Source organism: Silene latifolia, chromosome Y (genome assembly GCF_048544455.1).
Source record: "Silene latifolia isolate original U9 population chromosome Y, ASM4854445v1, whole genome shotgun sequence".
NCBI classification, from domain to species: Eukaryota; Viridiplantae; Streptophyta; class Magnoliopsida; order Caryophyllales; family Caryophyllaceae; genus Silene; species Silene latifolia.
In genome coordinates, this window is record NC_133538.1 from 438,916,863 (window position 1) to 438,933,973 (window position 17,111).

General features: G+C 39.7%; 1 protein-coding gene across 2 annotated transcripts; it reads right to left on the reverse strand.

The window, feature by feature from the left end:
* Nucleotides 1-16,025, reverse strand: LOC141633309 (aspartokinase 1, chloroplastic-like). Of its 2 annotated transcripts, none has more exons than XM_074445796.1 (12): nucleotides 15,490-16,025; nucleotides 15,229-15,352; nucleotides 14,733-14,887; nucleotides 9,358-9,507; nucleotides 9,164-9,259; nucleotides 8,919-9,035; nucleotides 8,562-8,681; nucleotides 8,392-8,484; nucleotides 8,179-8,295; nucleotides 7,910-8,026; nucleotides 1,737-1,799; nucleotides 1-462 (listed from the first exon to the last, which is right to left on the reverse strand). In XM_074445796.1, exons 1-12 carry the CDS (start codon nucleotides 15,862-15,864, stop codon nucleotides 322-324), a joined length of 1,668 nt encoding a protein of 555 aa, XP_074301897.1. In that variant the 5' UTR covers nucleotides 15,865-16,025; the 3' UTR covers nucleotides 1-321. The 2 variants fall into 2 exon arrangements, with proteins under 2 accessions (XP_074301897.1, XP_074301896.1); XM_074445795.1 differs by having other exon boundaries at nucleotides 8,173-8,295; nucleotides 15,490-16,023.
* Between the last annotated feature and the right edge of the window lie 1,086 nt (nucleotides 16,026-17,111).

The following is a 17,111-nucleotide window of genomic DNA, read 5'->3' on the forward strand; positions in this document are numbered from 1 at the left end:
TAATAATGACGTTAACAATCATTTTTTGGTCCAGTGTCTTTTTGTCCTGAGCAGAACTCCGACTTCCAATTTCTAACTTAATACTCCTAATACAAGAATGGCCACTAATAAAGTAATAATACAGGGCTTCAAAATTGAACTAAAACAACGTTATCGCCATAAAGAATTTCAATAAATTACAAAGGAATCGCTTCCTCATATGGCAATCAATCCGAATCTTAACGAACTGCTGCTTAAAATACTCTCCCATATAATGCTAATCTCTCCACTGAGACAGCCATAAGCCGAAGAAAACTGAGCGTAGAGCACTGAGTCAAATCATTATTTCTCTACAAGAACTGCTGAGCCGTTTCCACCACTAAGACGGAGTTGAGGAACATCATCACTCTCAAAAAAAGCGTAATGTAGCGCCTTCACGCATTTTTCAGCCTCGTGGTCATTTACTATCAAAGATATATTTACCTGCAAGCAAAAGGCAGTACAACTTAGTCCCAGCAACCCTAATCTCCATTATCCAAAGCACAAATTCTCATATGAGACCCTGACACGATACTTCTCACGTGAATCAACCATATAATGGCGTAGTTATCCCTTGCGTTTTGTTATCAGTTTTTAGAGGATGGGTATATGGATAGAGTTTTTAGTTAGATGGTTCGGTTTCATTATTATATTACAGTTTTCCTAACATGTGCGCAATCAAACATTCAAACCCAATGTATTCAGGCCTTTGTTGCAGTACCTATTTGACACCCTAAGAGGGTAGTAAATATCTACACTCTCAAGGAAGTATCATATACTTGTATGAAGCTCTAGGTCATCAACAGTCAACACAAAACTGTCGTTTGAATTTGCAATGTCAACCTCAGTCAAAAACCATGTAAGGTTTGGGCGAAGAAAAATATTTCAATGGTCATTTCTTCAAGGAGATGGCAAAGTGGTTGGTAAAGCCGTAAAGCCACCTTGCTTTGATGACGTTGTGAGCGTGGGGGCATTATGGAAGGACAGCTTTCTGATGTTGGACTGAAGAGGGTGGTAGTTATGTGACAAGTCTCATAATAAGACACTATCTCAAGCTACTTACTGACTTACAATATGAGGCTAGGCCACTTAACTAAAAAGACTCATCTATCAACCTCATTATACGGGTCAGTCTCATTGTAATCTTATCACGAGGCGATCTCGTATTGGCATTTGTGGATAACAATACTCCCTCTGTCTCAATGAAATGCTTACATATACTTTATACACAAAGAACAAGGTACAAAGAGAGGGGAATTGCATTTAAAATTATTAAAAGATAAAGTAGAAAGTAAAACATACCCAAAAAAAAAAAAAAAAAAGTGTAAACTATTGACTGAAACACCCCAAAAAAGGAAGTGCAAACTATTGACCAGGACAGAGGGAGTATAATATTAATATGACCCAAGAAAGAAAGTTCTTTATCTTGTGAATTGTGATAGGTAATCAAAAGATGTTCGAAATACTAAGATCTGAAGAATTTTATGGAAAATGGAATACTGTGACTATATCGTGTTTTTTTTGTTACCAATTTTGTAGTCAATCCAAATTATTACGAGTATCTTCACTCAAAAAAATAGTGTATATGGGGCTCATGTTGGAAAAACTCGTTGTATTGATATGAGATCGACATAAAGAGACTAACTAACCTTTGAATGGGGGATAACTTAGCAACAAATCTAGCCAATGAATTACAGAGAGGCATTAAAAAAAAGTACCTTTGAAGCCCCTTGAGAGATCATCTGAACATTGACATTGTTAGTTCGGAGAACATGAAAGACCTGCAAAGAACACAAATGAATATTGTTATGGGCAAAATTCACATTTTCATATCGGTACACGTGGCAAGCAACGAGTGGACAATCGAGGCTTGGGAGGATTAATGTCGTGGACGAATATGAGTCATATGATGGTTTAAGGGTCAACTCACATACTTCCTATTTTTGGGCGACTGGACATAGAAGTCGAGGAGCCTGGTTTTGGAAGAGCTTGATTCTGGAATAGCCTCATTCCGGAGGATCCTAACTCTGGAGGAGCCTGACTCTGGAAGAGCCTCATTACGGAGGATCCTGACTTTGGAGGAGCCTGATTCTGGAGGAGCCTAATTCCGGAGGAGCCTAATTCCGGAAGAGCCTGAGGAAGCGAAACCCTAGAGGAAGCAGCTATATGAGAGGAATAAAGATTAGCATTAAAAGGGGGAGAAAGTTGGGGAATTAGTCAATAACGGCTAACATAAAAATAGGGATTGGAGAGTATAATATGGGTTTAATGGAGGATTTGGTCAAATAACGGCTAGCATTTAATGAGGCATTTAGTTGAGCATTGAGTGGAGCATTTAAGAGGAGATTTACAACACACTTAATGTGAGTAAAAGCAATAGTCAAAGGAGTTAATGGTCACTTATTTGACTCCTAAAAATGAGGTAATCGCCCGAATCTAGGAAACAGTTCGGAGGAGCTGTTGAGCCGAACCCTAAAAGAACAACTATAAAAGGAAGAGCAAATTCGATCGAGGACATTCCATTCCAAGGCAACACACAACAACAAGACTACATCACCTTCATCCTAAGAATTATTTCAAAATCAATTACTAGAGAAAATACCATTGTTATTTCCTTACTTGCTAAAATATTCCGATTATAGTGCTAATATTGGCGGGATTCCGACTCCCCCCGCGGCTGTTCCCACACCGGGTTTTCCGCGTCACCAAAAACTCCTTGCGTCGATCTTTCGTTCGTTGTCTTTTATTTTAGTTTGCACCGTGATTCCTTTGATTCGCTCGTAGTTATAGACGATCACTTTGACTCACTAATCGAAACAACTAACCGGTAAATTTTTACCAAAACAAGTTGGCGCCCACCGTGGGGCATAGTGATCATTCTCTATAACCTAATTTCGCAAGCGCAATTTTATTCATCTCTATGTCTGGAGCCAATTCGAATCCGTCCAGCACACAGGGAGCACCCCCTCAACCTTCTGGTGAAAGGCCTCTTCCAGTATCCACGGGACCAATCACCGCGTCACTAGCGACCAGCCAGATAGCCAGATGGACCCCGTCAGCGTGTCTCCCAAAGTCATGCCACCACCTTTCAAGCCACCGCAGGTGCCTAAAGCATCAGCAGCACCCAGTGTGACGAAATCTAGCAGGGTGAGTAGCCCCAGTAGGAGCGAAGTCCTCACCAGGACCCAGATCCAGGAGACGTTCGGAGGAACTCCCAAGAAATCAGGAGCCTCACCACCAGACCCAATGCGACCCAATGCGAGTGGTGTTAGAGGGAATGGACATCCTGCATCAGGCCATTGAAAGCTTGAGGAAGGACAATCAAGATCTCAGGAACCAGATCGCAATGGTGGCACAGGCTGGGCATCTGCTCCACTACCTCCACCTTCTGAGGCCCCAGTTTCAGCCACAAGTGGAGGATTGTTCCGTCAGAACTGGTAACCAGATTGGATCTCGAAGGAGTACCACCCAGAGGGGCCATCGAGCCCAGCGGATTAGGGTTCCTGTCTTTTGATCGCCCACCCAGTCTGCAGCAGACTCCAGGTAGTAATTTGTATAATAGCATGCCAGGGACTAACTTGCAATCTCTTGCGGAACACCCGTCCGGCGGAACAGTAACAGATGGAATCCAGGATCCAAAGACTAACGTGATGAATCCAAAGAAGTCGTCATTTCTCTGAGGAACCTGGCTCGAGGAACCTCCTCTCGGCAGCACCGAATGCCAACCAGGAACCATTATTTACACCACACCTTTGGCGAGTCAACCAGTGCAATCGGTTCCCGGGAGGAACCTGTTTCAAGGTACAAATGCTGTTGTTGCTCTTTTCCACCTCCCTCTAATCCTCTTGCAGAACAGGTAGCTTACTCGGAGCAAAGTAGCCGGGAGTTAAGGGAGATTTCGGAAGACGACCCCTGGAGAAGGCAAGACGCAATAGCTACGCAGACTCCCCTTTTTTGGATGACATAGCCCTCGTTGGTGTCCCCAAAGGATGTGTACCGCCAACCATGACACTCTACGACGGGACCACTGATCCTCTCGATCACATCAACCATTACAAGCGAAAAATGATGGTGATAACCGCAACAGGGTCCCTAAAGGAAGCTTGTATGTGCAAGGGGTTCGGTCCACGTTGTCCGGAGCGACCTTGCGATGGTTCGTCAACCCGCCAACAAGAGCATAGCCGCTTCGCCGACCTAGTTAACGCCTTCCACCAAAGCTTGCCACAAAGCCCGCAAAACCGTAAAAAGCAAACCAAATGACCAGACGAATAGTGCAGGACCGGAGGAGACTACCCGAGATTTCCCGAACAGGTTCAACAGGAGAAGGTAGCAATTCCCCTCTGTGACATAGCCACGGCTATCGAAGCCTTCCGCCAAGGACTCCACCAAGATTCGATTTATACAAAGACCTAACCAAGTACCCACGCACTACCTTCGAGGAAGTACAAACAAAGGCAATCGTCGTTATGCGGGCCGGAGGAAGACTCGGGCCCGAGAAGGGCTACCTATGGTGCTAACCATACATCTAGAGAGGCTCTTGTGGCAAACCAGATTCGGGAGAACCATTGTTCCATCTGAGGTGGAAGTCAGTGTAGTAGTGGTACGACAGCAGGAAGAAGCTCAAAGATACATTATACTATGTCGTTAAGTCTCTCGCTACCGCATGAACCGAGTGCGGAGGGGACCCGATCGTCCAAGCTTGAATAGTCCCCGAAAGTCAAGCACCAAACCATCCAAAACCAGACAGATCCCATGTCATGCGGACCGAAATCAAAGGCGACGCGCTCATTACTGGGGCAACATCCAAGTCCCACCAAGATTTTTACGGATCCAATAGATAATCATACTAGCCGGAAGATCCATCGACGACTCGCTTCCGAATAACATTCAGATAGAACAATTTCTGGAGGATCAACAAGGAGGTGAGGTATTCAGTGGTTGGTTGTTCGTTATCTTGCATTGTGATCCTTGGCAGGGTAGAGATCCATGGTCTGGGAGGTAGTGCATGTCGTTGAACCATCAATGAGTCCGATCCAGGACATATGCAAAGAACTGAATCTTTGAAACACCAAATTCTCACAGATAAAATGAAATAACTGGAAGAAAAAATTTGTAAACAGTAGCTGCAGGAACCAGGGGCATTCTACAACCCACCCGGAATATAACCACTTATTGCTCAAAGAAAGAAAGGTGATCGGTGTCGGGGAATTTTCGCATGCCCTCCACAAATAAGCTCTGCAAGACATGCAGGGGGCAAGAGCCTCTCCAACAATTCGCCAAATAGATCGCATATTTTGGTACATAGTCGACCGGATGCAACTCCACCGATTCCGTGTTTCGGGCTTTATCGCAAGACTCTCTCAATTTTTAAGACAAATATGTTGGTACACGATCTACACGATACAACTCGCTGTCTCGAGGTTTTGCTAAGAGATCCTATCTTTCTAAGAGCCCTAATTTCTTATTAAACTAAAAAAAAAAAAAAAAAAAAAAAAAGCTAAAAAAATTCCGTTTTAGGTTCCTACTCAAATCTTTTGACTTTAACTTCCGTTAGCATGCTCAAACTTTTGAACTATAAATAACTTTTACCATGTTTTAAGCATTATGAATCTTAAACCCTAAGCATTTCCGAAATCATGTGTTTTGGAGAAAGGAACTTGCAAAAACTAATCTGATGGAATTTATATGTCTATACAGGTGGGGCCTATGGCTGAGTACCCATAGATCGTACGAACGAGCCTTCTGTAGTACTCAGCACCCATGCAAGCGGGGCCCCTCTGACCAGAGTAGGCAATTGAATCCTAGAGCCTCCAATCAACGAAGGCCTAAAAAAACAACGAAAAAAGGTGCACGCACGATAAAACAAAAGTACGCCAGAAACGGCAGAATACAAAACAAACGATAGAACACTCGCGACATTATAACACACGCTCAAACGTGATAATTCTCACGACACATTGATAGACATTGCATTCATAGCATATAAAGGTCACATCGTGTTTAGCCACCATATAAAGTGGATCATGCATTAGTATATTGTCGCATACACCTATGTTGCATCATTGACATTTACCTGCATACTAATTGCAGGAGCAAGTTCTGCTCGAGGTTCTCACCACCAGACTTACCCCTGACACTCAGAGGCAGAACGGTAAAGTCAGGAGGAGGCTGGTCCCAGCTCGACCCAACATCCATAAGCTTTCATGAGCGGGACCCGGCGTCCATCGCCTTCATCAAGATCCTTCAAAGATCTACTAGCTCGGCCAACCATAAGCTTTCATGAGCGGGACCCGGCGTCATCAAAGACCACCAAAGATTCCATATGTCGATATCTACAAAGCATCTACTTTGTCTGCTACCTCCGAGTAGGAGAACCGTATAGAGCCTGGAAGAAGATCCTGGAGGAGGCAGCTTTGCCTACCTGTCAACCTCACTCCAATGAGAATCTACCAGCAGCGCTCCGCCTGCCTGGGTACCTACATAGCCTTACTTCCAAACCAGCACAAACAAAGAGACCGAGAAATTAGTCTGCCAGAGCCGTATACAACGGTCCAGTAAGAGCGAGCAGATTAGACCACCAGGGGCCTTGAGTAAAAATCTCGAGTACAAGTCTGGTACAGAGAAGGGGTTCAGAACTATGCCCGGTGTATCCAGCAGGCAGGTATTTGTTATGACAAAATGACAACAACATCAAGAACCTCAAAGACTAATTTCCCTCCTCATCTTGAGGCTGAGGAGGAAAATTGGGGGCAATTGTTATGGGCAAAATTCACATTTTCATATCGGTACACGTGGCAAGCAACAAGTGGACAATCGAGGCTTGGGAGGATTAATGTCGTGGACGAATATGAGTCATATGATGGTTTAAGGGTCAACTCACATACTTCCTATTTTTGGGCGACTGGACATAGAAGTCGAGGAGCCTGGTTTTGGAAGAGCTTGATTCTGGAATAGCCTCATTCCGGAGGATCCTAACTCTGGAGGAGCTTGACTCTGGAAGAGCCTCATTACGGAGGATCCTGACTTTGGAGGAGCCTGATTCTGGAGGAGCCTAATTCCGGAGGAGCCTAATTCCGGAAGAGCCTGAGGAAGCGAAACCCTAGAGGAAGCAGCTATATGAGAGGAATAAAGATTAGCATTAAAAGGGGGAGAAAGTTGGGGAATTAGTCAATAACGGCTAACATAAAAATAGGGATTGGAGAGTATAATATGGGTTTAATGGAGGATTTGGTCAAATAACGGCTAGCATTTAATGAGGCATTTAGTTGAGCATTGAGTGGAGCATTTAAGAGGAGATTTACAACACACTTAATGTGAGTAAAAGCAATAGTCAAAGGAGTTAATGGTCAGCTTATTTGACTCCTAAAAATGAGGTAACCGCCCGGAATCTAGGAAAGCAGATTCGGAGGAGCCTGTTGAGCCGAACCCTAAAAGAACAACTATAAAAGGAAGAGCAAATTCATCGAGGGACATTCCATTCCAAGGCAACACACAACAACAAGACTACATCACCTTCATCCTAAGAATTATTTCCGTCAATTACTAGAGAAAATACCATTGTTATTTCCTTACTTGCTAAAATATTCCGATTATAGTGCTAATATTGGCGGGATTCCGACTCCCCCCGCGGCTGTTCCCACACCGGGTTTTCCGCGTCACCAAAAACTCCTTGCGTCGATCTTTCGTTCGTTGTCTTTTATTTTAGTTTGCACCGTGATTCCTTTGATTCGCTCGTAGTTATAGACGATCACTTTGACTCACTAATCGAAACAACTAACCGGTAAATTTTTACCAAAACAAATATCATCGAGAAAAAAAAGTAAAAAAAAAAAAAAACGAACATTATAAGGTAGTGATTCAGAAGCGCAAATTCAAGTGAGTTGACTGTGACCTTTTCAAGAATTAAAGAAGAATACTGGACATTCCCAATGAGAGAGATAATTGATCTGTTCTGCAGTAAGTTGACAACTGCAATCTTTTCCAGCTCTTCTACCACACGATCAAGCTCCTGGCATAGAAACACATACATTTAGGCCCCAATCTCATATCAACTTAGGAAAGTGATTTGACAAACAAATGAATATTGCATTGAAAAGCCCCTTCTCCATAGTATAACTCAGCACAATTGAATAATAAACTTATAAAGCTTCATACTCTTGCCTGTTGAATCAATTCTCTGCTCCAAAGCTTTGATGGATCTAAGGTGAGTGATATACTGACTTCACTCGTAGCAACAACATCAACTGAGATCCCTAAATCTTTTAAAATTGAAAACACCTGCAGAGATTACACATAAAATATAGTTATACATAAAGGCAGCCAACAGGGAATTAAAAAAATGAACAAGAGGATACAAGGAGTTGGTTTTCTGACCTTTGCAAGGAAGCCAAACTGACCAAGCATGCGAGTACTAGCAATATCCAGCATGGTAACATTACGCTTTAACACTATACTAGTCAATAAAACCTGTTATTTGAATAGAAGTATATTGTCAGTGACGATAATGCTAGAAATCAGCTATCCAGAACCAATCCAATGCAAACCTCACTCATATCTCGTGTCCTGTTAATGAGTGTCCCAGGAGCTTTGGGGTTGTAAGAATTTTTCACTCTGACAGGAACATCCCCATCCCTAGCAGGCCTCATGGATTGAGGATGCAAAACCTGCACATAACGCACTGTTTAATCAAACACCAATAACCTTCAGAGCGTTTGCCTATGGTATCTACAAAAAACTCGGTAAATAAAATAAACACAACAAAAAGGGCATCCAAGGCTTCTTTTGTTTTTCTTGATGTTTCATGAAGTTTCTCACTACAAATGAAGAGTGACAATGCTAACTATCCTCTATGAAGGATTTAAGGAAAGAAAAGCAACAGTGAGATCACATCAAATGCTAACCTGTGCCCCAAAATAAGCAAGTTCAGCAGCCTCATCAAAAGTCAGGAAGGGTACAGGTTGAGCTTGAGAACATATTGTTGGATCACAGGTCAAGACTCCATCAACATCTTTCCATACCTGAAAGTTCAACATATTGTGATTGTTTGAGTACAGAAACGAACAAGCTTGTACAGAAAATATCACAGATAACTTTCACAATAATCAACACAGTACTCAAATATTAATGCATGAACACTATAATCAACCTGTATCTCCCGTAATCCCAGTGCTTTTCCAAGGGTTGTAGCTGTTAAATCGCTGCCGCCCCTACCCAGTGTTGTGATAGCACAGGACGTGCAACCCTATATAGTTAAAAAATAATGAATAAATCAAATACAATCTCACAGTCAGAGAATCTGTGACTGAAGAGGTAAAACAATGGAAACGAAAATTGGCATACCTTCCCGAGGAAACCTGTGACTATGGGAATTGCAGGATCAGCCTCCCAATCATCACGTAGTCTCTTGGATAAAGCTGGATATGTTGCTTCTAAAATATCCGCATTGGTGAACTCATCCGTTGTAATAAAGCCAATATCAAATGCATCATACTGCAAAGCTCTAATCAGTAACAGCTGATGAACTCAAGGACACAACAAGCCAGCGAAAGAAGTGCTTGCAGGAAGTATTAAATTATAATTTACAAATTTATTTATTCCTATTAGTTAAAGTGTGAGCCTGAAAATGAAAGATGCTGGACTTGTTATTTATCCAGAAAAAGGCATAAAAATCAGTGTCTACGAAATATTTTTTTGTCGTTTTACTGTTTACGTCTGCTCATCAATGTTGTTATTTTCATTTTCAAATGTAAGTCATACTTCATGGGAAGTTTGATATTAACTATTTTCATTTTCTAGCTTCTTAGATTCAAGAAGATCATCTCTTACTAAGACATGTCCACAAAGCTTGAATTCTTGCCACACGATAAAGTAAAGTTATACATTAGGTTCAGCCTCAAAGAAGCAGGTTACAACACAAAAGCACGTGTCTGACTGTATAGTTACAAAGTCAAATATTAGGTAAATATATTCCAGATGAACAATAGTTTAAATTTTGGTCTAAAATGAAGTGTCGAAGTGTCGTGCCATATCGGACACAATGCGTATCGGATACGCGATACGGCAGCTAAGTGAAGTATTGGAGTAAGTTACAATTCAGAAAATTGGCTAAAAACATGGAGAAAAGTGCCAATACGTTACAATTCAGAAAATTGGCTAAAAACATGGAGAAAAGTTAGCACTTTAGTAATCAAATATGAGCACAGTACACAGGTATGAAACTGGCCCCAACTTTATATGTACATTCAATGGGTAGTTTACAACAAGCAATTACTTTCATTTACAACACAATGAACTTCATATATCACATTTAGGGGGGGTGTTTGGTTCAAAAGGTCGGAATGCGATTCCATGGGGGAATGGATTTAGAACCCCATACATATTAATTCTTGTTTGGTTACTCTATAATTGTATGGAGGGGGGATGGAGATTGATGTTGGAACTTGGAAGTAATGCAAAGACTAGTAATGTTGTCTAAATACATTACATCATAGAGAAGCCTTCCATTTTCCTCGTAACAGAATCTCTACACTTTCTCCACTACTTGCATGATTATAGCCACTAACTCCATGTTTTTGGCCCATGTTCATGGTGGTGGTTAGGCCGCTAACTTTGTGGTTATGGTGCTAATTAACCACTATAAATAGAGAAGTATAGTCATTTGAGAAATACACATCTTCCATATATCTCTACTACCTTCTCTATAAATTTTGAGCATACCATATGAGTTCCAACTCCTAATAGTTGAGTACACAACTTTTAGGAGTGTTGTGTGACCCCTTGGGGGACAACGCCTATATCAATTTGTACCGTAGTCGGAGCGATTTCGTTTCTCATTCAATGGCCTCCATACCACGACAAAACAACATATATTCTCTCAATATATCTTTGCCCCTATAGTGATCTATATTTCCAACAATTGAGAAACGAAATTTTTGTCGTTATTATTGTTGTTGTGTTCATCATTTTTGTCATTGGAATTATTTCTATTGGTAAAAAAATATTGCTCTTCGTGTATAAGAATCAGGCCGCGGAGGGTGAGACAGCAGTTCGGTATTTTGGCCATAACTCGGTCTCTAGAGCTTTGTTTGAGGCGTGTAATATGGCGTTGGAAAGCTAAGAAGAAGGGCCACAACTTTGTAGTTGGAGTCGTGAGCAGATTCGTTCATCTACCATCCTTAAAATGGACAGCAATGTCGTGGTAGTATGCTGAAAGTTTTTATGAAGACTTATAAAAGAATGGTATTATACTATTATCTACTATAATTTTATTGCTCAATTCCGTTCTTGTGGTTAAGGTATGTTCTCGAGACTTTCCTTTAAAATATTTATGATTATAAATATGAAGGTTTGGTCAAATTATATATGCCTTAATCATTCGTATGTTTAAGCTACTACTTTATTTGGTATGATATGTCTATAATCTTGGCAAAATTACTCTTTGATAATTGATTTCAAGAATATGTGAATGATATTGTTCCAAGATTTTTGATTGACAAGTAGCTAGAATGATTGAGTCCCAGAGATATTATTATGTGTATCATATGTATATCAAGCAAAATATTTCCCACATTTGGATCGATTATTTAGTTTTAAATATGAAGTGAATTAAAATTGATACTTGGGTAATGAACCAATGTGGGGGTTAAATATTTTGTTTTCACTTGATATATTATCTTGGATATATTTGTGTGACAAACAATTGAAAATGATTAATTGTCAAAGCTTCATAAGAGTAAATTATGGAAAATATAAATTTTCATGTACGATTATATAATATCTAAACGTTGAGATGATTAATGAATGAATAATGTGTATATTTTGTTTGAACGATTATATTTGTCACTAATTTGTGGCATGACAAGATGTGGAGGAAGACGTTAACTTATTTGATAAAATTATTCATTAAGTTTAGAGTTGATATCTTATACTTTGTGAAGAGTATGTATATCTCTGTATGTGAGGGTGTATAGAAAATGATGATCGTATGTTTTATACGTGACTAATTGAACCAAATGTAGATTTGTTGGCTAATGGCTATAAATAATGGTTGCGTAAGGTTCAATTATTTATGTTATACTTGGCTTACACCACACTATATGAGATTATGATGATTTTATGTGTAAGAAGTAAAATTCTTTTTGTAAAATGTGGATTTGCAAAGAGAAAGTATAAGTGAAACAATCATCATATCGAGATTATTCGTTGATAAAAAGAGAAAATAACAAAGAAGATTATTTGTTCTTTTAAATGACGTTAGAGTGGAACTTTATATTTAATTAGAACAATGATGCTTATGAGTTATAAGAGAACATGTTTTGACTATTCTGAGAAGTCTTACATGTATAATTATTATTTACTCAATGTAGCTTGTGCATTTAGTACATTATGTTTGTATACTCATTACCAAAAATGATTATTCACATTTGATTGAGTGCCTAAGGTGCAATATTGAGAATTAAACTGTGTTGGATATCTAGAAAGATATTGTATCGAATAAAAGGTAATGATTGACGATACGATGAGATCTATGTTTATTACATTTTCACATGTTATGGTGATTTTATTTTATGTCTGTTGAGAAGACTATTATAACCTTGTGGTTAAGGCATATTAACCTTGCAGGGTAAATGCATAATGATAGTGAAGCTATTATTAGTTGCTACTCAATTGTGGGGGCATGAAGTTTTGCCTAATGTTTATATTTAACATAATGCTAATATCAACTTAATAATGCTAAAATAATGTGTATAGTGACTTGCAGATTTACACATTTTATGCAAATTTGAGATTTGAGATAGTTGATTGAGAATTATACGCTCACAAATTATTTTTGTGAAATTTGAGCGGAGGATATTTATTTCTAAAGCTAATGGACTAAGAAAGAAAAGAAGTCCTAGAATTGTCGAGGGGAATGGGCCAAAAGCCTATTAGTTGAGGAATTTGTGGTGGATACCGGAACTTGCTTATGTAAGGGTGGTCTAACGAAGCCATAGATAACTCATACTTGTGTACACATCCCATTCCTATGACATGTACACTACACTATGTTTGGAAGGTTAAGCAAATAGCTCTTAATGGTCTTATAGCCCAAAATTGGGTGGTTTAACAAAGCCATAGATAACTCATACTTGTGTACACATCCCATTCCTATGACATGTACACTACACTATGTTGGAAGGTTGAGCAAATAGCTCTTAATGGTCTTATAGCCCAAAATTGGGTGGTCATTGTGAGACAGACTTGATAAGATCACCGTAATGATGGAGGTTGAGATATTTCTCTTAATGAATCTATATTCTTTATTTGGGTGGTCCTAGTGAGAAGGACTTGATGGATTCACCGCTATGTTGAATGGCTGAGCCTTAGAGCTTTTAATGAATCTATATCCCTTTATTTGGGTGGTCCTATTGAGAAGGACTTGATGGATTCAACGCTATGTTGAGAGGTTGAGCCGTAGAGCTCTTAATGATTCTATAGCTCATGCGTGAGTGGTCTATATGGAGATAGACTTGTTGGAATCACCTACGTGAGTGTGAAGAATTGGCCTCCTTCTATGAGAAACTAGGCTATCTCTCTAGAGCACTCATGAGAATCCCAAGGTTCATTTGGCCGTAAAGTTGTTGAATTGTATTGCGGAACTCGTTTGGAACTTAAGGTGAGATACGTGTTTAGAATTTACCCCGGAGTCTTAAGAGTTCAAGATTTGTTCACTCTCTAGGTGATGAAAGAATAGTTCCATTTCACTATGTGTTAGTTCAAATCGAAAGATACTAATGCTTAAGTATTAATCCATATTAATATGCTCATAATTTTGTCTATCATTTGCATTAGTGGGGGATTGTTGGAAGTAATGCAAAGGTTAGTAATGTTGTCTAAATACATTACATCATAGAGAAGCCTTCCATTTTCCTCGTAACAGAATCTCTACACTTTATCCACTACTTGCATGATTATAGCCACTAACTCCATGTTTTTGGCCCATGTTCATGGTGGTGGTTAGGCTACTAACTTTGTGGTTATGGTGTTAATTAACCACTATAAATAGAGAAGTGTAGTCATTTGAGAAATACACATCTTCCATATATCTCTACTACCTTTTCTATGATAATTTTGAGCATACAATATGAGTTTCAACTCCTAATAGTTGAGTACACAACTTTTAGGAGTGTTGTGTGACCTTGAGGGACGACGTCTATATCGATTTGTACTGTAGTCGGAGCGATTTCGTTTCTCATTCAGTGGCCTCCATACCACGACACAACAACATATATTCTCTTAATATATCTTCGCCCTTATAGTGACCTATATTTCCAACAATTGAAACTAGAGAGGGAAAGGTGGGAATGGGATTCCTAGTGGTTGAGGTGTAATTAGAATCCACTAGGTTTCTAACTCCAATCCAAAATGCTCTAACTAAACACTAGAATTAGTCAAATCCATTTCATTCCACCCCAACTCCCCCCCAACCAAACACCCCCTTAATACCTTGAAAGAAGATGATTTGGGTTTGGTTAGAAGCAGTAGAATGGGCTGGAAGAAATGGACCTTCCTAATGCAACCACACAGAAAATAACCGACGGATTGAGTGGATCCATATGAATATATGATATATGAAAATTTGACTGAGCATATAGAAGAGTTGGCACTTGAGTGTAAAATTGTGACACTAAATTGGTAAAGGATATGAAATGAAGAATAGGAAGCAAAGAACCTACTTGACGGGTTTTAACGCCACGAGAGTTCAAATAGGCTGCAAAAATGCGGGTAGACATACACTCCCCAAAAGAAACAAGATAGTCCGTAGTGCGAGGAGTAAGCTCTTTCGTCCTCCCAATGGCCTTAAGAAGCTCCTCTAATTCTTCAAGATGAGCTGCCATTAATTAAAGACAACAGAATTTTCATGAACATTCATCGGAAATACACTATATATGTCATGGGTAGAAGGGTGCATACATTTGAGGCGTTGAGAATTATTGTTGTTTTTTTTTTTTCTATATAATGATGTGTGTGTCATCACCTCTACTCTTGATTTCCACATTTAGTTTATTGCCATTCGAGTAGACCTTTCCATTTTATTTTATTTTTAAATAGAATTTTCACAGTTTAATAAGGTAGTTGAGTTTTGGTGTGATACTTTTATAATTCTTATTTAATACGCGTGTATCCGTCTCAGTCATATGGTAAGTGGCCTGGGGGAGGGAAAGAAATTACAGGAGATAACGGAAGGCGGAATATCAAGCTCAGAAACAGTTCTGAGATGGAGATCCGTGATAAGAGTAAGCTCGGGAATATCTGAAGCCTTAGATCCTCCGCAACTGACCGCCTTTTCTCCGGCCTACACAACCCATTTTCACACAATCAACAACCACCCAACAATTCTCTCCTTTCTAAATTTGGTAACGAAAAAGAGTGAACATGCAATTATCTAGATAAATAAATAATAATGAAAAAGAGGAGGTATATAGTACATACATTGAGGAGATTATTGGTGGTTTTACCCATAGCAGAAAGCACAATGAGTGGATTTTCGTCAGGAAAACTAAGTATTAAATCAGCAATTTCTCGCATTCTATGTGCGGACGCAACGGATGAGCCTCCAAATTTCATGACAATAGTGAAATCATTTTCATCTGTTTTATCCTCTGTAAACTCAACAATGGCGGAAGATTCCTTCTTCTCCTGGACACCCACGCATGTGACTCTCGAAAGGCGGCAGTATAGCGATGCTGGGCGAATAGTTGTAGTACTGGAGATAGTAGCGTTAATGGGGGAAAATGATTGAAGAGGATGATGTGATGAGAAGATGAATTTGGGGGCTTGCAAATGCATGATGGAGGAAGACGCCATTGTTGATCAAGGTATGTGTATGTGTATATGTATATGTATATGTAATTGGAGTGAAATCGACGAATAAATTAAATAGGCGTTGGTGGTGGTGGTGGTGGCGGCGGCGGCGGCGGCGGCGGCGAAGGGAGGGCTACTGAAATGTGAGGGGGTGGGGAGGATGCAATTATACAAATGCCAGGCAGGCTGCTCATATAGAAGCTTCAGATAGGTTTTTTTTTTTTTTGGGTTTTTCTATATAGTACACTTGTGTTTTTTTGAATTCTACTTAGTACCCCTCGGTTTTCAAACATATCACTGTTACTCCTAAATTTAATGAAAACCTCTTAAAATACCCAAAATATTATAATTCACCCTTTTTAAATGTTGATTTTATGCATTTTTTGTTGATTTTTTGCATATAATTTGCCACACTATTAACATAAATATCATTTACTCAATCGCAAACATGTTTTCTATACAAAATTCAACCGTTTAAAAATTCGATTTTTAGTAGTTTGGGTATTTCATGAACTATTTACTAAGGGGGTGTTTGGTTGGAGCTTTTGGAATGGATTGGAATGGATTCAATCCATTCTAGTATTTGGTTGGGGTGATTTGGAATGAAGTTAGATACCCAATGGATTTTAACTCCACCACAACCCCTTGAATCTCATACCCATCCTCCCACCTTGGATTCAAACTCCATTCCCCCTTCTATAATTTATGTTGAACCAAACAAGATTAGACAAGTATGGATTTAGAACCCCATACTACTATACTATCAAACTCCATACCATTCTATTCCAACTTGTTGAACCAAACGACCCCTAAGTTTAGGGGTACAAGTGATATTTTTGAAAACCGAGGAGTATCATGTAGATTTCGAAAAAATACAGAGGCACCACGTAGAAAAACTCTTTTTTTTTTAAAGCCAAACCCCCACTCCTTGTAAGAACGGGGACCCCTAAACTAGGGTACCATTTTCCTGTTCAATTAGTCTCACTATAGACGGATATATCCGTCTAAAGTAAAAGACGGGTCAAATATGCTTAAAGTGGTGACATTTTTTGGCCCCACCATGCAAGTTGTTGTTTGTCTTATGCTTAAAGTGGGTGGATATTTGGTCGGTCTATAACTATAGACGAATATCTCCCGTCTATAATGAGAATTTGTGTTTCCCGTTTGGCTTCATTACTGTGTATTGTGTTTATTGGTTGGGCTAACACTAGAGCGGCACGGGTTAGTACCATGGGCTCGTGCCATACCTG